This window comes from Coenobita brevimanus, chromosome 33, assembly GCF_032717465.1.
Source record: "Coenobita brevimanus isolate Jiangsu-jjx chromosome 33, ASM3271746v2, whole genome shotgun sequence".
In the NCBI taxonomy this organism is placed as follows: Eukaryota; Metazoa; Arthropoda; class Malacostraca; order Decapoda; family Coenobitidae; genus Coenobita; species Coenobita brevimanus.
The window spans coordinates 654,210-673,903 of record NC_136986.1 but is presented as its reverse complement, the minus strand read 5'-3'; the positions used below and the strand labels follow the sequence as shown (position 1 = coordinate 673,903).

The 19,694-nt window shown below is 46.6% G+C and overlaps 1 protein-coding gene across 1 annotated transcript; it reads right to left on the bottom strand.

Moving 5' to 3' along the window:
* Positions 1-9,781: 9,781 nt before the first annotated feature.
* LOC145395706 (uncharacterized) lies at positions 9,782-10,222 on the bottom strand. Its single transcript, XM_080269248.1, has one exon. The coding sequence runs from the start codon at positions 10,220-10,222 to the stop codon at positions 9,782-9,784; it is 441 nt and encodes a 146-aa protein (XP_080125374.1).
* Between the last annotated feature and the right edge of the window lie 9,472 nt (positions 10,223-19,694).

Sequence of the window (19,694 nt, the reverse complement as noted above, 5' to 3'; positions counted from 1 at the left end):
GAGATAAAGATGCAACAGTGCAGTGAAGAGACAGAGGTTGAAGGGAGTTAGTAAGAGGAGGAGAGTCAATGAGATGAAAAGCCTTTGACTCCACCCTGTTGAGAAGAGCTGTATGTGGGGAGCCACCCCACACATAAGAGTTGTACTCCACACAGGGGCAGATAAAACCCCTGTATAGAGTCAACAACTGTGCAGAGGTAAAGAAGGAACAGAGTCGGCTTAGCACACCTAATCTCTTGGAAGCAGATTTTACAAGAGATGTAATATGATCTTTCCAAGATAAGTCCCGAGTAAATGAAACCCCAAGCATGTTCCAGGATGATGCAGGATTAAGCTGAATATTATTAAACATTAGTGGGTATACCTGTGGAAGATTTTGTTTGGTTGATAGGTGTAAAAACTGAGTCTCTGATTCATTAAAAACAACAAGATTATTTTTACGCCAGTCAGGGATATGAGCCAAGTCAGACATCAGGTGTGCCATAGCTTCATCCTTTGTTTGCTGAAGTAACTGATGATGGACATTGTGGGAACCAAATGGGAAGGTGAAGGGTGGAGTCATCAGCGTATGAGTGGATAGGGTTAGTTGTACAGCTTAGAATGTCATTGATGAATAAAAGGAAGAGAGTTGGTGATAAGACAGAACCCTGAGGAACACCACTGTTAATTGATCTAGGACAGCGTTTCTTAACCTGGGGTGCTAGCACCCCCAGGGGGTGCTGAAATCAATTTTAGGGGGTGCTGGAAAATGTTGCATTATATTTTTTCTTACTGGATTTGCTTAGTATTGGCATCCTTGATTTTTTTTTTTTTTGGAGACAGTATAAAATAAACTGTCAGGCAGTACTTCACTTTACTTTAACCCGCAGTAGTGTAGCAACTGTAGTCCCAGTAACCAGATGTAGAGGGTTGCTGGACTGAGACCTTATTACAACGGGGGTGCTGAGGTTGGAAAAGGTTAAGAAACGCTGATCTAGGAGATGAATGATGGCCGTCTACAACAGTGGATAGAGAATGACCACAAAGGAAGCTAGAGATGAAGGCACAGATAGAAGGATAGAAACCATAAGAGGGCAGTTTAGATATTAAAGATTTATGCCAGACTCGATGTCTCACTACATCTGCATAAGAGGCTGGAGATGTGGACACTACAACAGGCTGGACCGGGATGGGGTCACTGGAACTCTCGTCTTCCAAATCATCTCTTCAGGGCATCAGAGGAGCAAAGCGGTTAGACACTGGGGTGGAAGCATCAGACAGGGATGACAGAACTCAAGACCAGGCCACCCTCTCAACTAGGGTGTGAGATGGTGAAGATCGGCTGGCTGAGACTGATGGATCTTTTTTCAGCGGATGAGACTGGGAGGCCGCCTGCGGGACCCATTGCCTAGCCACAACTGGCACTGTACAGTCACTGCAGAACCAGGCTGGTAGAGCACGTAGTTCCCTATTGATGTCCTGCCTGGGGGTTCCATTCTGGCAACCTTTACTATAAATCTTGTCTGCCAAACAATAAATTGGACAAGTATGGGATACTACCCTATAGTCACCCAGGCAAAGATAACAAAATGGATCCCTGTCACAACGAATCCTATCCTACCCCTTAAAGCGGTGGTGACCACTACACATGGAGCATCGCACAGAGTTCCTACAGGTAGCAGAGCTATGACCAAACTGGTGACACTGGTTACAGCGCAATACGGGGAAGCGATATTCAGACACCCTGAAGGACATACCCCGACACTGGACCCAGACAGGCAGTGGGCCCTGAAACCATAATCTGACCATCTCCGACTGACGAGGATCATTAGGTCCTGGTAGCCTAATGTGGCAGGGAGGGTAGAAGCCTTCACCACTATGCACGGGTCTAGAGGTCTATCATGGTTCCTGTCAAGAATCTGTAAGGTTCCAAGAAACTCACTCACATCAAAGTCAAAGTCAAGTGGCCCCACTATTCCAAAAGTGTATATGCCTTCATTCATTCCCCTAACACGACGGCACTTGACCTCCCAAGGCCCAAGAGTTTAGAGAGCCTCCATGGGAGGACTCACCTTAGGAAGGTCCGCTTCCCTCAGCCTGATAACTAGGGTCCACCCAGACTTCAAAACCTCTGGCTCTCCTTCCCTAAAGTACTTGGCAAAAGGGGCCTTGACAATGGCATCAGTGATTTGATGCGGATTGTTAAAGATCCTGCATCCTGTCCAGTCTTGCAGGTGAAAAGTGGAATATGGATCAATGGACTGCTGGTCAGCCACATCAGAAGGGGTCTTACCTGCTGTCTGTTAGAGTTGTGGCGGCTTCCACGGGGCTCCCGACAGTATTGCGCATACCTTTGCCTTTTGGAGATGTCTTTTCCCTCCCAGCCACCTTGGACTGCTAGGTGACGGGTGCATCAGGGTAACAGGCGCCCAGCAGGGAGATATCACGGGGCTTCTTGTTTACTATGATGGAGGCATCCATATCTTGTAAAAGGCCTGTATCACCCATATCCAGGGCATCGCTCTCCACTCCACTAATGTTATTCACTATACACAAGACCCTCCACGGTCACTCGTCCCCTATTCTCTCAAGACATACACCTCTACGACTGGCAGGATTGGCTAAACATATCCGACCCGGGCGAGAAGCTGGCAGAGAGTCCCATATAACCTATCTTGTGTTGTACAAAGACTCTACTGTATTGTCATTCGGTTTCTGGGATAGACTAACATGAAACACGAATGACAGTAGGGAGCAGCTATTATTTACACTTACCGCTGTCATTCGTCATTCGGTGTCATTTGTCATTCAGATTAGTGAGACCCGTAAACTGGTAGGTAAATACTCAGGTCTAGACTGGATAGCTCCATTTTTGGATAGGCCGAGATTGGCTACAAGTAGGTTAGGTTGGGTTTTAGGTTAAGTTTGGTTAGATTGGGTTTTGGGTTAGGTTAGGTTACGTTGGATTTTCGGTTGGTTTAACCCCTACACCGCGGGCTTGTTTACCAATGACTTGCCTGTCCCGCGGGGTTATTTGGGCTCCGACAGACTCTCAAAAAATATTTGCCAAAAATCAGTTATTAGTCCTAGAATAATAAAATTACATATGCTTATGGCACATACCTTCAGCTTTCTCCTGGAATGTTTGTTGAGCCTTCGTCAGTTACCGTAGGACTTGTGGAGACCTCTGAAGTAGGGTAACGAAGTCTCCACTTTACACTTCCCGACAACCCGTAATATGATTATCACAGCCAGATACAAACACTATAAACACTATTCTACAATTTTCAAGTAGTTTGGGATCCATACTAAAAAAAAAAAAAACACTGTGAAAGCAATGGAAATTACGAGCGCGTCTGATCATCGCACTGGCACTAGTTTGCTCTTGGTACTCTGTCATTTATTATTCATAAAACCCCTCACACTTTATATTTCTATTACTATATAACACTTATATATATCTACAGTCTTTATCCATAAGTTTCCTTCAGTAGTATTAGTTTATTGTCACTGTAGGGATTCAATTTCTTTCAGTAAAATACGTAGCATTCACTTTCTCGTCCTGTATACTGGCATTGAGAGTGAATGTCACTTTCATCTTCACTCTCATAACCTCATAGCATTCAGATATGCTAGAGTGAAACTTTCACTTTCATTACTCCTAGGGTATATACTCGTATTCTTATAATACTACTCATTTACATTTCTATTTACGTTCTCTATTTTATTTACGTTATTTACATTTCTATTTTATTTACACTGTGTTGTGCACTGTCACTTGAAATAACTTATAAAACTATTTTCCATTGTTCACGTATATTTACATTCATTACTTTCACTTGCTGTTTACACATTATTTACACATTATTTACAATTCCACTTGCACTGTTTTACTCAATAGAAAGATCGTAGTCACTCTTTTATCAATTGTCAGCCCTTTACCTCTTTCCACACGAGGTTTAGTAGGGGGTAAAGGTCACAGGGCCATTTGCATGGGGGTGAAAAAGGCCTTGAAGTCAGCAAGAAGAAACATACGTACCCTCGCTTCGGAAGATGAGAGTAAACTGATAACGGAGGGCCAGCATGGAGGCCTGCTTAGGGGTTATTCAGAGTTACCAATATTAGTTCTTGAAACAGCTAAGTCTAGCACTGAAATGATTGGCAGGAAATCTAGACAATACATTATAAATTTGGTAGTTCCAGGTGAATGTAAATATCACTTAGGCTTCTCCCTTCCCTCCTTACATGTATATTTATTACGAAAATAGATTAGAGGCCTACTTAGGAGATATATATTCAGGGCTACCAATGTTAGATCTTGAAACAGCTTTGTCTAGCACTGAAATGATTGGCAGGAAATCTAGACAATACATTATAAATTAGGTAGTTCCAGGTGAATGTAAATATCACTTAGGCTTCTCCCTTCCCTCCTTACATGTATATTTATTACGAAAATAGATTATACGGCATATTTCAAGGGGAAAAAAACAGCGAAAATTAGCGAACGAGTGCACGTGAGGTGTTGTCAGGTGATAATTAGCCAATTCCAGGTGTATGGCACTCTCACTTACCTTATTTCTTTCTTGTATATATTATTTGGTATAAGAATAGGACATAGGGCTTATTTCAATGGATGAAATCAGTGAAAAATTCCAGGGAAGATTTACTTAGCGTAGCACGGCCGGGCAGGCGAGAGGATAGGGTAATGGAGGGGGAGTAGGGAGGGGAGTCAAGAACGGGGAGAAATGGCTAAATTGTCAACAATGGATGGGAGTACAGATGAGATTAGGAGTGCTGACTAGTGTTGGACATTGGCAGTACTGATAGATGATACAAGCCCCCACTTGGAAGCCCGGGTGAATTCAAAATAACACAGAATCACAAAAGCGACGCCCCGCGGTATGATCCCTTGCTCCCAAGCGTCATGAAAGTGATGCCCCGCGGTTAAGGGGTTAATAATGAAGCTTAAAATGTTTTTGAAAGTTTTTAGTGTCATTTATTGTACTGATTTGCATTTCTACGGTAAATTACTCATTTCAGAATGTTTCCCCCATCCAAACACCCTAGTTTCCCACAGATACCCCATTAATGATGGGGAGGGACATAACTCATAAACGAGCGATTTCTGACAGAAACGGTTATCAGAAACACACTAAAAACCTTCGTAAAAATATTATTTTAAGCTTCTTCGCCGGTTGGGTGCATTTCCTAAAATTACCAGTGCCCCTTTCGTAAAACAAAGACAAACGGCAACCTCTTACGGGATTATGGGGTCTGGTGATAGATACTGATAGATTTACAGACTGGCATATCACAATTCGACAATAGCTTACCGGTGGTGACTATAACAGAACGTCTGAGTGAAGTCTTCTTCTTCGTCTTCTTCTTGAGTTAAAGGGCATTGTAGGCAGCAGTCTAATTCATCCTCACCTGGGCCATCTCAGGCTACAGGACCAAAGGCAACTTGCGGAAGTCACAGCTGATGTATGCGCCCCGACTGCCTCAGGAAGTCCAGAGTGTGGTAGATATCAGCAGCTCGATCCGTGGTGGCCAGACCACAGCCCCCTAACAACACTGGAAGAGTGAGGGTAGTGATACCCATGGAAGCCAAAGCATCTTTGAGTCTCACTCGGAGGGAGTAAAAGTGGGGACAGTCTAACAGGAAATGGTGGATAGTGTCTTCAACATTCACGCACCACTGACAATTAGGACTTGGGGCTATATTATTGCTATATAAATGGGATGCCAAACCTGTATAACCCATTTTCAGACGCACTAGAGCAGTATCCAAGGCTCGGGATGATGACCGCACCCATTGATTTGGGGAGGAATCTTGTCTATAATGCCCTAGGGTGGTACAGGAAAGACTTGCTTGCATAGTTGAGTTCCAATGGGAGTAACAAGACTGTAGGACAAGATGGGAAAAGCTGCCAAAATCTAATAGGTAATGTTCCACAGAGGGGGAAGAATGTGCCATAGTAGCTGCTCTATCAACAACCTCATTAGCTCGTATACCCACATGGGAAGTTATCCACTGGAAATGCATGGAATACCCATTAAAGTCCACAGACCGAATGATGGACTGGATCTCAAACACTAACTGCCTATGTGCAGTGGATGATATGGAACTTAAGAGTGAGAGAGATGACTGGAAGTCAGAGAAGACAACTACTGGCTGGGGGGTATCATATCTCTAACAAACTGTAAGGCCCCTAAAACAGCATACAACTGAGGCCACCACAGAGTGGCTCCCATCTATTCTCATGGTTCGACAAATGGCAAGGGCTTCTACAAACATGGCTGCAGAGAATGATGGTGGTGTAAGGGAATGGGAACCATCGGTGAAAACCTGGAGGAATCCTTAATAACGAAGGGAGACAAGTTCTTTAAATAAGTTAGGGGTAAAGAGTTCGTTGATAGCTTTACAGTAGGGGACGTGGAGGGTGAGACTAAACATGGAAGGCAGACGGGACCAGGGAGGGATAGGGGAGACAGGAGAGACTGGGGAAGGAGGAGGAGGAGGAGGGAGAGGACAGAGAAGGAGCAAAGGGCGCGGACAAGGAAAGGGGCATGGGAACAGAGAGGCCAGGAGGGAGAGAGGGGGTCAACAGGAGAATGGGTGAAAAGCACACGAAGAGGATGGGATGGGGAAAAGGACATGATGCGGCGATAAGTCGAACAGTTATGATGATGTCTGGCCCATGCTAGCGGCAAGACACCAGCCTCCGCATGTAGGGACACCACTGGGGAGGACCTAAATGCCCCTAAAGCTATCTGTAAGGCAGTGTTCTGGATGACTTCCAACCTATCCAAAACTGACGGGGAGGCTGAACCGTAAATATCGACACCATACTGTATCTTGCTCAGGATGTAGACGCTATAGAACTTCAATAAAACTTCCTGGGAGGCCCTCCAGCGTGTCCCAGCTATACTTTTCATTATGTCAAGGCGTTCAAGCATGAGGATCTGAAATACTCAATATGGGATTTCCATGTTAGGACAGTTCCGTCCAGACGGAGGCCTAGGAAACTGTGTTGGCGTCGCAGGGGGGGCCAGTCCACTTCCCAGGGAGATATGAGGGAGAGAGGGAAGCTACACTTGAGGGTAAAACACATCAATGCACATTTCTCAACATTAACCTGCAGCCCCCACCTGCCTAACCATTGAAGGAGGGCATCCACCCCGGCTTGAAGGCACTGTTGAGCCTCTAACAATGTGGGAGCTGTACTAAGCAGCGTAAGATCATCTGCATAAACAAGTGGGGTGGTGGCTGGGGGACGTGGGAGATCTGATAGAAGCACATTAAATAAAAATGGGATTAAGATGGATCCCTAAGGAATGCCGCGCCTAACATGACGTGGTGCAGCCATGGCCCCTCCCACTGATACAGAAAACTGCCTACCTGTTAAGTAACTGCGCAGCCAGGAGACGGGGGACCCCCTGGATCCCCATAGATGCCAGTTTGTATAAAATAGCCTCGTGGGATGCAGAGTCAAAAGCACCTGCTAGATCCACAAACAGTGCCAGCATGACACCCTTATTGCGGTACATTTCCTGTATCTGATGCTCTAGTTGATGTAAGACATCAAGCATGCTCCGGCCTGGCCGAAAACCACACTGTTCCTCCAGGAAGATGTTATTTGTCTCTGCCCACCACTGTAAGCAAGTGCCAACCATCCTACCCATCAATTTTCCTAAACAATGCAGGAGGGCAATGGGGCGATATCCCGCAGGATGTGTATGATCCTTACCCAGCTTTAGAAATGGGAGAGGGGTAGAGATTTTCCAAGGGTCCGGGAAAACACCTGTCAACCAACTGGTATTATACATATCCAGGAGGATGTCACGACCCAACAAAGGGAGATGGGTCAGAAATTCATACGGGATGAGATCTGGCCCAGCTGCCTTGTGAGGAGTTAGTGCTGAGATAGCCGAAGATAATTCTCTTGATGTGAAAGGATCCACCAAGTCAGATGGGGGCCTAGCAGCCTCTGCATCACTGACCACTGTCATGAGAAGGTTCAGCTCGGGGAGGGGAACAGGGGTGCCAAGCTTGGAATAAAAAAAGGAAGCCAAAAAGTCCACCTTCGATGCGTCAGTTAATATGTCTACTCCCTCTTGACGAAGAGGAAAGGAAAATGAGGACAGCTTAACTCGCATTGCCCTGAAAAACCTCCATGTATGGGTAGATGATGTAGAGAAGGAATGGGATGCTAAAAATGATGACCAGGCCTCCCGTTGGGCAGCCACAATGATGTGAGTGCGTTCTGCATTCAAACGCTTATAGAGTAGGATATTGTTAACCAACAGGCAATGGTGCCAAGCATATCATGCTCTGCATCTGGCCATTACTGCCTCTCGACAAGCCTCTGTCCACCATGGCACCCCACAACAATGAACTGAACGGCGTGTCACTAATGTGAAAGCACGATGGCCTGCCCTTAATAGCCATGATGCAAAAGAGCCAGCAAGTCCCTCAAGAGGGAGGTTCACCTCAGGAGAGGAAGTGGACAATGCTTCCATAAAGTTCAGCCAGCCCTCCTCCATAAGTCTCCATCTTGGACGAGATGGGTATGGTTCCCTCAATCGTAAGTCTGGAAATCGAAGAAGCAAGGGAAGATGATCACTGCCTAGGTATGGGCCGAGGGAGAGATTAAGACAGTTGGTAGAGGAATTTGGAAGGGTGTGTGAAAGGAGGAAATTGAAAGTAAATGAGAATAAGAGTAAAGTAATGAAGTGTACGAGGTTGATACATGGTAGGGGGATGAATATAGTTTTGAATGGTGAGCTGCTTGAGGAGGTAGATTGTTTTAAATATCTAGGGTCACATGTTGCTGTGGATGGAAGAATAGATGCAGAAGTGAAGTTTAGAATAAATGAAGTAGGAAAGGTGCTAGGAGGAATGAAAAAAAGTGTTTAAATGTCGTTCGCTTAGAATGGATGTAAAGAGAAGGCTGTATGAGGGTGTTGTGGTACCGACTGCATTATATGGGGCTGAAACATGGAATATGGGTGTAGCAGAGAGGAAAAGTTTGAATGTAATGGAGATGAGATGTCTGAGGAGTATGTGTGAGGACGCGTATGGATCGGGTGCGAAATGATGAAGTGCGAAGGAGAACTGGAGTTGTTCGGGATATGGCTGGTAGAGTTGAGCAGAGGGTGTTGCAATGGTTTGGGCATATGGAGAGAATGGATAATGAGCGACTGGTGAAAAAGATAACTAGATCTGATGTGAGAGGTGTAAGACTGAGAGGAAGACCACGAATAGGATGGATGGACAGTGTGAAGAAAGCGCTGGATGCGAGAGGGATGTCTGTTGAGCAAGGAAGAGTGGCTGTGCGTGACAGAAATAAATGGAGAGAAATTGTGAATGAATAAGTGATGACGCAGCCCTGAGGGGATATTCTCCCGCATTTGGTCTGATCAGCTAGTCAGGTCAGGTGCGGGTAAGGGGATGGGTCTGTTATGATGTGGCAGGGGTAAACCAGTTCTGCTGTCGGGCCCTGCTGTGGATGTCACTGATTGCATTGCGCAGTTGACCCTTGTGCGGTGTGATGCGGTGAGGATCTGTCCGTTCTCCCCTTTGGGGCTAAGATGCGAATGAATGTGTTTGAATGGATGAGTACATGGAGAGTGAGTCGTCCTGTCTCGGCTACCTCCCTTTCCTTGGGGGAAGCAGCCTAGGTATATAGATAGATAGATAGATGAACCTAGGCTCACCTATACAGAGATCAAGGACTGAAGCAGCAGCTGTGTGTGGGTCGAACCTAGTATGAAAACCTGCTGGGGAGAGGAGAGTGAATCATGATGAGTTTAAGAAGAAACTGAATACTGAGGAGCCCGAGGCATTCCGTGAACAGTCCGGGAGATCTGGTTCCCAACAACGATGACGTGCATTAAAGTCACCAAGGACCAGAACAGGAGAAGGAATCTGATCCGTATAATGATCCAATTCACCCCGCCCCAAAGACTGGCATGGGTTGTAAGGCACCAATACAGAAGCCCAGCCTCCTGCCAACTCCACCCGGACTGCCATGACCTCCAACACACCGTCCTCAAATCGCGGCAGGGTAAGAGGCCTGCACTTGATGTTCTCTCTAACCATAACAGCTAACCCCCCTCCTGTCCGGCAGAATCTGTCCTCATGAAAGAGGACGTAGCCCCTAAGTTTGAAATTGATCATTGGACACAACCACGTCTCGCATACTCCTATAAATGCTGGTCGGAGTTCATCTACAAACATTTTAAAGTCCTGAGTTTTCCTAATCAAGGAGAGAGCATTCCAGAACAAAAGTGTTAAGTACACAGGAAGGCCCATTATGAAAGAGGAACAAGAGCTGAAATCCTGGGCAGAAGCTGCTTACAGATGTCTAAGGCGGCAACGCCCTGCAAATAAAGGGAGAGTGCTTCAAGTAAGATTCAAAGATGAGGAATGAAAACGTCGGGGGTGATGGAATAACTGCCATTACCGGTGGGTGAATCTGAGTGTAGTGGTGGTAGGCGAGAGGAAGTAAAAGGGCGCAAGTGCTTTCTGCTGGGAGAGGCTGCAAGGTGTCCCTATCCTAAGATCGGACCGGAGCGGCCGACAGTTCCTCCTCAGCCTCCCAATCAGCGGAGGGAGGTGGGCGTCTACTAGCTAGATGCTGGGGACGAAACGATTGCTTGGGGAGGGGCGACTGAGAAGAGCACATCACTACGTCTGCATAAGAGGCTGGAGATGTGGACACTACAACGGGCTGGACCGGGATGGGGTCACTGGGAGTCTCGTCTTCCAAAGCATCTCTTCAGGGCATCAGAGGAGCAAAGCGGTTACACACTGGGGTGGGAGCATCAGACAGGGATGATGGTACTCAAGACCAGGCCACCCTCTCAACTAGGGTGTGAGATGGTGAAGATCGGCTGGCTGAGACTGATGGATCTTTTTTTGGCGGATGAGACTGGGAGGCCGCCTGCGGGACCCATTGTCTAGCCACAACTGGCACTATACAGTCACTGCAGAAGCGGGCTGGTAGAGCACGTAGTTCCCTATTGATCTCCTGCCTGGGGGTTCCATTCTGGCAACCTTTACTATATCTTGTCTGCCAAACTATAAATTGGACAAGTACGGGATACTACCCTATAGTCACCCAGGCAAAGATAACAAAATGGATCCCTGTCACAACGAGTCCCATCCTCCCCCTTAAAGTGGTGGTGACCACTACACATGCAGCATCGCACAGAGTTCCTACAAATTGCAAAGCTATGACCAAACTGGTGACACTGATTACAGCGCAATACGGGGAAGCGATATTCAGACACCCTGAAGGACATACCCCGACACTGGACCCAGACAGGCAGAAGGCCCTGAAACCAAAATCTGACCATCCCCGACTGATGAGGATCATTAGGTCCTGGTAGCCTAATCTGGCAGGGAGGCTAGAGGCTTTCACCACTATGCACAGGTCTAGAGGTCTATCATGGTTCCTGTCAAGAATCTGTAAGGATCCAAGAACTTCAACCATATCAAAGTCTAAGTCAAGTGGCCCCACTATTCCAAAAGTATATAAGCCTTCATTCATTCCCCTAACTCGACGGCACTTGACCTCCCAAGGCCCAAGAGTTTAGAAAGCCTCCATGGGAGGACTCACCTTAGGCTGATCTGCTTCCCTCAGCCTAATAACTAGGGTCTGGCCAGACCTCAAACCCTCTGGCTCTCCTTCCCTAAAGTACCGTAAACTGGGGTGAATTCGGACTTGGGGCAAATTCGGATATTATTGCAGAAAAAAGTTATTTAAATTAATTAATAATTAATGAATAAACATATTAGAAATCTGTTTGTGCCCAATTGTTTGTAATTCTTTACTGTACTTTTGTGTATAAAGATATTTAATATATCATGTGACACATACCAAATATATACTAAAAAGCAAACATATATAAAAAGAATAAAATTTGTAACATTGGCAAACTTTCTTTGGGAGAAATGTTAATGAACAGAGGCAGAAAAATCTTTGGTGCCCAGATGTACTTTCATGCATATCGTGAAAGTGCAAAGTAATTGAAATTACCTTCTCAATTAATCTCTTAATTGGGCATTTAATGAAATTTTAACAATTTTAATGCAAATTGGAGTCAGTTTGGACATTGGGGTGAATTCGGACAGGGGGAATATGACCGAAAAAATAACATATTTTACAAGGTACATTGCCTATAATATGCTAGATGTGGATATTGTGAGTAATTGGGTTCATATGTGTCATTTACAGGTATACTCTTGAGCTGTTATGGTACTACCTGTTTAAGCGGGGTCACCCAATGACTCGAACATTTAAGAAAAGAACTGCTGGAGATCAAGGTCCTTATCGTAGTAAGCAGAAAATTGGTAAAGCCAAATAATCATGTTAAATATCACGTTTAACTAATTTTCCATTAGTCTTTCAAAAACGAAATTATTAGTCAGAAATAATTGTTAAGTACAGTAATCACTCTAATATCCGGACGCCCAATAACTGAACATCCCCACTAACCGAACCTTATCGTCCTGGGATCAAACATTCCCAAAATGGTCCGAAAATCCAAAAAAAATGGAAAAAAAATCGATTTTTTGCCGTCCGTAATTTGAACTTGCCGCGCGCGCCGCGTGAGAGCATTGTTTTGGTTCGTCATTCCTCCGACGTCCGATAGAGCGCCGCTGCATCCTCCCCACTTCCCGCCTGTCTCTCACCGCGACTGGACCTACGCTCTTCGCCATGGCTGCCCACGTGCTCGCTTTTGTGGTGGTGCCGTACTTGCTGCAAGGCCTCCTGCTGCTCTCTGCCCTACTCTTAGTGTGTGTGATGATGGCCCCGCCTCCTGAGAAAAGGAAGAGAGTGGTGTTGACTCAGGAGAAGAAACGGGAGATATTAGAGAAGGTTGATGCGGGTTGGTCTTCCTCTCGCATTCTCCGCGAGTTCAACCTGGCCCGGTCGACTTTGTTCGATATCAAGCGTTCCCGAGACAAGCTCATGCAGTACACGGCTGACTTCTCGTCGAGAAGCAAACGCAACGTGGAGAGGAAGGTTATGTTTACCCCCAAGTATGCAGAGATCGACCGCTCCACATTGATTTGGTATCGACAGCAACGTGCAGCTGGTGTGATGGTACGTGGAACGGAGCTGAAGGCTGCTGCTGAGAAGTTTGCAAGGCTTCACGACGCCCTAGACTTCAAGGCATCCGAGGGTTGGCTCTTCGCGTTCAAGTTGCGACATGGCCTTACTAACCGTAAAGCACATGGCGAAGCATTGGACGCTAACGAGGATGGAGTGGACGAGTTTCGGCACAAGGTGAAAGGCTTGATCGACAGGGAGGGCCTCACTCTCGGTCAAGTCTATAACGCTGACGAAACTGGCCTATTCTATCACTCGGTGCCAACGAACACTCTCGCCGATGAGACGGAGAAGCGTGTACCTGGCCGCAAGCTTTCTAAGGAACAGATATCTGCTTTGTGTTGTGCCAATGCTAACGGCATGCACCGGCTTAAGCCCGTTATTGTTGGCCGTGCAAAGCAGCCTCGGTGCCTTCGTGGGGTGATGGATGTCCTTCCTGTCGTATGGTACCATTCTTTGAAAGCATGGTTCACAGCTGTGATTTTCAAAGACTGGTTTCACCATCATTTCGTCAAGGAGGTCATACATTACCAGACGAAGACACTGGGAATTCCTCGCGACCAGGTAAAGGCTCTCCTTCTCCTCGACAATGCACCTGCCCACCCGTGCGACAAGGACTTGGTTGCTGAGAATGGCCGTATTAGGTGCATGTTTCTGCCACCTAATACGACTGCTCTCATTCAACCAATGGACCAAGGAGTGATCGTGGCAACAAAGCGCCTGTACCGTCGGAAGTTCCTGGACGAGGTGATGGTGGTTCTCGAGGATGAGGACGAGCGCAGGGAAGGACGTGACACTCGAGGCAAGCGGACTTTGGAAAACCTTTCGCCGCTACAACATCAAGTCTGCGCTGTACAACTGGGCTAGTGCATGGAAGGAAGTCCCTGTGAAAACTCTTGAAAATGGTTGGTCTCGTCTGCTTCTCGGAACAGATGTGGAGTACGATTTCCTAGGGTTTGACGTGGATGACTTCCATGCACGGCTACGTACGCACGGCGACGATGTTGATGTGGACGATGTTCGTGAGTGGTTGGACGACGACGAGGGCGATCCTGGGTATCAGACGTTGTCTGATATCGAGATCGCGTCTTCGGTTGCTGGTGTCAGTCCCGAACTTGAAGATTCCGACGACGAAGGCGATGATGATGCAGACTCCGCCCAGCAGGACACTACTCCAGCCATCCCCAAGCTGAGCGCACTCCGGGAACATCTAGAGTTCGTCCTAGACTACATGGAACACCCGGACTGCGACAGGGAGATGGGGCCCTTGGGAGTCGTGGAGGAAGTGCGTGCTTTCCGGCAGCGCATCATCAATCGCCAGAATCGTCGGTCCTTGCGTCAGTCAACGATTGACAGTTTTTTCAGGCCCGTGACCCCCGCTGTGCCAAGCCCTGGTTCCACTCCGTTGCCTCCCCAAGACAGGCCCTCATGCTCCGAGGCCACAGCCCAGCACATCAGCTACAGTGGAGTCACCGTCGACGTGAGTTTGTGGCTGTCTTCAGAGTCTTCTGTAGTCGGTACGCTCATCACCACTACCCACCCGATGCACCCCTTGGACGCCTGCCAGTGATACTCTCGGGCTCTGACAGTGAATAAACAGCAAGAACTTCTCCACTAGACCACACGGGAATTTTGAGTGTTGTGCAGTGAAAAAAACGGTGTGTTGTGTTAAGGTTTTCAAGTTGGGAGAAAAGACTAAGTAGAAAAGAAATTTAACGTAACTAACCTTCTTTGTTTTGGCTTTGGAAACTTAAAAAACTTGGGAAAAGTTAATGTGCAACACTTAAATTTAATGGAACATTATTTGGACTAAAGTGAACACTGTGAAAAAGAACGGACTTCTGTGTGTTATTGACTAAGTTCAGTGCAAGACTTCAGGAAGAGTGTAGTGCAAGTGCTTCAGGAAATCATTCTTACTGTCAGAGTCCGAGAGGAGGCGGTTATTCATCGAGGTGGCCAGGGACTTGCTGTAAGTAGCCAAAATGTTTCATGTTGTACTATTTCCATACTATATTTACCAGAATGTTTCATATTGTATTTTTTCCCATACTATACTTACCAGAAAGTGTCATACTGTACTTCTTTCCATACTAAACTTACCTCATGCATGTGCAGTAGGAATGTGTTTTTCAGAGTTCGGTTAGGTTCGGTTAGAGTCCATAAGTACCAGAATGTTTATTAATGTATGAACATACTTCTAAACCCACATTTTATGTTTCTATTGCATTTATTTCAGTCATTTATGTGCCTTATTGGTGTGATTTGGGTGTTAAATAGGTGCTATGCATGTCCGGAGGGAGTTGTATAGGTGTTTCTCTGTGTTAGGGTCCGTAAGTACAAGTCCATAAGCTGTGGCCCAATATCCGGACGAAACCAATATCCGAACCTACCGATGGCTCTATTGATCCGGATATTGGAGGGGTTGCTGTATATACAGTACTAAGGTCTGTAGCTAGATTTATATCATCTACATGTGTTCTAATATGTATTATTTAAACCAAGGAAAAAAACAAAATTGCTGTTGTGTTCATTTCTCATTATAGTCATTAGCTTATTTTGTCAGGGAGTGACATTATTTTTGTACTGGAAGAACATTTTTTAAAGAGCCGCAGAACGTCCAAAATGGCCCCACATACAGCCGAGACTAAACTGGGAACCCAGGGTAGTCATATGCATTCATTTTATATTTATGTACAAATTTATACAGTATGTCCGAATTCACCAAAGTCTGAGTACAAATTCGGACACTCATTACTATATTTGCCATAATTATAAATGAAGCATGTTAAATTTTTACTGCTATGATTCGATACCCTATTGGACCAGCCCCACATACAATGTTTAAGATCTTGGATTGAATTAAAAACTAGATTACTATCTATCTATCTAATGCCAGACGCCTCAATCCCGTTTGGGGTGGCCACAAGCAAATCGCCTCCACGTCGTCCTGTCCCCCACCATTTCACTGCCCTGCTCCCAACTAGATTACATGGGACAAAAAAACGAAAAAATTGTCCGAATTCACCCCAGTTTACGGTACTTGGCAAAAGGGGCCTTGACAATGGCATCAGTGATTTGATGCGGATTGTTAAAGATCCTGCATCCTGTCCAGTCTTGCAGGTGAAAAGTGGAATATGGATCAGTGGACTGCTGGTCAGCCACATCAGAAGCGGTCTTACCTGCTGTCTGTGGAGTTGTGGCGGCTTCCACGGGGCTCCCGACAGTATTGGGCATACCTTTGCCTTTTGGAGATGTCTTTTCCCTCCCAGCCACCTTGGACTGCTTGACCTGCTGGGTGACGGCTGCATCAGGGTAACAGGAGCCCAGCAGGGAGACATCACGGGGCTTCTTGTTTACTATGATGGAGGCATCCATATCTTGTAAAAGGCCCGTACCACCCGTATCCAAGGCATCGCTCTCCATTCCACTAATGTCATTCACTATACACAAGACCCTCCACGGTCACTCGTCCCCTATTCTCTCAAGACATACACCTCTACGACTGGCAGGATTGGCTAAACACATCCGACCTGGGCGAGAAGCTGGCAGAGAGTCCCATATAACCTATCTTGTGTTGTACAGAGACTCTACTGTATTGTCATTCGGTTTCTGGGATAGACTAACATGAAACACGAATGACAGTAGGGAGCAGCTATTATTTACATTTACCGCTGTCATTCGTCATTCGGTGTCATTTGTCATTCAGATTAGTGAGACCCGTAAACTGGTAGGTAAATACTCAGGTCTAGACTGGATAGCTCTATTTTTGGACAGGCCGAGATTGGCTACAAGTAGGTTAGGTTGGGTTTTAGGTTAAGTTAGGTCAGGTTGGGTTTTGGGTTAGGTTAGGTTACGTTGGATTTTCGGTTGGTTTAATAATGTAGCTTAAAATTTTTTTGAAAGTTTTTAGTGTCATTTATCGTACTGATTTGCATTTCTATGGTAAATTACTCATTTCAGAATGTTTCCCCCATCCAAACACCCTAGTTTCCCACAGGTACCCCATTAATGATGGGGAGGGACATAACTCATAAACGAGCGATTTCTGACACAAATGGTTATCAGAAACACACTAAAAGCCTTCGTAAAAATATTATTTTAAGCTTCTTCGCCGGTTGGGTGCATTTCCTAAAATTTACCAGTGCCCCTTTTCGTAAAACAAAGACAAACGGCGACATCTTACGGGATTATGGGGTCTGGCGATAGATACTGATTGATTTACAGACTGGCATATCAGAATTCGACAACAATAGCTTACCGGTGGTGACTATAACAGAACGCCTGAGTGAAGTCCATCCTCCACAGCATAGTCCTGACGGGGAAAGGACCAATGCAACGGGACACTTCAAGGCAGCCGACACCACACCACTGACAATAACACAAAACTCACACTGACTCCGCCATATTTCCACTCCATCCTACATATGCACAAATATAATACTTTAACCTGGGAAAGTTCACTTCATTTCTGTATGTGTTAATAATATTTTTGAAAGTACAATTAAAAATGCTATAAGATTTTTCAAGTGCATACTTTTGTGGGGCTAAATAAGAGAACTGCCGTGCATAAAGACGGCGACTCTATTGCTTCACTTTTTAAAGCTTATCCCTTAGGACAGATCACCAATGTCTCATTCTACATGGAATATCTCAACATACGTAAGCATCATCATCGTCATATTACTTTCTCAGGTCCATTTTTTTTTTTTTTTATCTACATGTTTATTGTGATGAGCTACCCATTAATTACAGAATTATGGTGTAGCTCTCAGCTGATCAACGTTTATCACTCTCGGCATAGGCTAAGCTCGGCGAAAACTTCTCAGTCCATTCTCAAGGACTCAGCAATTTCCTTTATTTTCTTCTGCTGTTTCCTCCATCTTCCCATTTCCTCTTTTCTAATCTTATCTTTTCTACATTATTCCCTGTTATGCTGAGTGTTTTTAGTCCGACCTCTCGTCCTAAGAACACCGGGGCGGATTCTGAAAGCTACTGAGCGGGGTCCTCTTTCTGGACCGGAAGTAAAGCACTCACAAAGGAACAGGACATAAAAACCAGGCAGTACACCTTAACACATCTATTACCTTAACTCTTACACCGTGACAATATACACAAAGAGATATTGGATATGTATAAAGACAGGAAACACGGAATTAGCCTTTAATACAAATGGGTAGGATTACACACACAATAGGTCACTCTTCACTTGTACAGGAATATTTGAGGTTAATATTAAAGTACCCGAATAATATTCCTTGGCAGAGATGGCGTTTTATATACTGAGTTCGTTTCACTAGGGGAGGACGTGACCAAGAGTGGGGGGAATGAATATTACCATAAGTGGGTAGGATGCGGGTCGCGACACTCGTGAGAGTTACTTAGTCACAGTAGCACTAGGTCACAAGTTTGTGATGAACCCCGCACGCCTCTGTTCCAACCCACGATTTCTATACGTCCTCCTGTATATAGTTATCGGTCTTTTCTGTTCTGCCAGGTATCGGGTCACCGTGCACTGAGTGTGACTATAGTCATTTATATATCACTTGGGCCTTTATTCTGTTATTTGTCACTGTACACTACTGTGTTAATTGTTCACTGTATTAGCTTTATTAGTGTCACTACATACCTGTATTTCCTTGGGTATCACCTGCTGCGCATCCTGGGTGTGAGGGAGGCGGCCTACTGGGAGCCCTCCTGAAGGGGGCAGTGCACTGTCCGTAGGGGTGTCACTGCCCAGGTGGTAGTTGTCGTTGGGGTGCAGGGAGGCCCTCCGATCTGGGGGCCTCGACCTGGGAGGCGGCCCTCACACTGGGCCCGTGCCGGTGGGGTGCAGGGAGGCCCTCCGGTCTGGGGGCCTCGACCTGTGAGATGGCCCTCGGGAACAGCTGCAGGAGGCGGGCCTGGCGCCTCTGGCTCCGAGGAGAGAGAGAGCCTGGGTTGTCTGGGCCTGGGGGCTGCTGGCCAGATCTGGGAGTCCGGGGACTGTGGCCGCCTCCGGGAAGAAGCGCCGTCAGGGGTGAACTGCGGCGTCGCCTCCGTTGAGTGTCCGTCAGGGACAGGGACCTCCCAGGGGTAGGTGGTAGGGCTTGGACTGGGCCACACCACCACTCCGACAGCACCTCCGGGGAACTGCTCCTGTGGGGAGACAAAGGGCATCCCACGCAGCCGAGAGGAAAGGGGTCGGTCGCGCAAGGGACCTCCTGCTCCGGGAGAGCCTTCAGAGTCACGAATGAGGGGCGTACGGTTACCGCTCCCTCCCCGTCACGTACGGTAGCCGTGAACGCGGTTTCGTGACTCCTAGGGCTGGCAGCTGAAGGGCGTACGGTGGCCGCTCCTTCCCCGTCATGTACGGTGGCCGTGAACACGGTGCTGCTCCCGAAGAAGGAAAAGGCAGGAGAGGGGTGCACAGGGGCAGCGCCCTCTCCGGTACGTGCTGAGGCCGTAGCCGAGGGTCTACTTACCCTTGCACGCACTGCAGCCGTAGCCGAGGGTCTACTTACCCTTGCACGCACTGCAGCCTTAGCCGTGTGCCTGCCCACCTGCTGGGAAGTAACTGAAGGGCGTACGGTGGCCGCTCCTTCCCTGTCACGT

Excerpts from the sequence above, each read along its gene's own strand:
- LOC145395706 (XM_080269248.1), bottom strand. The coding sequence starts at position 10,222 with ATGTTTGTAGATGAACTCCGACCAGCATTTATAGGAGTATGCGAGACG.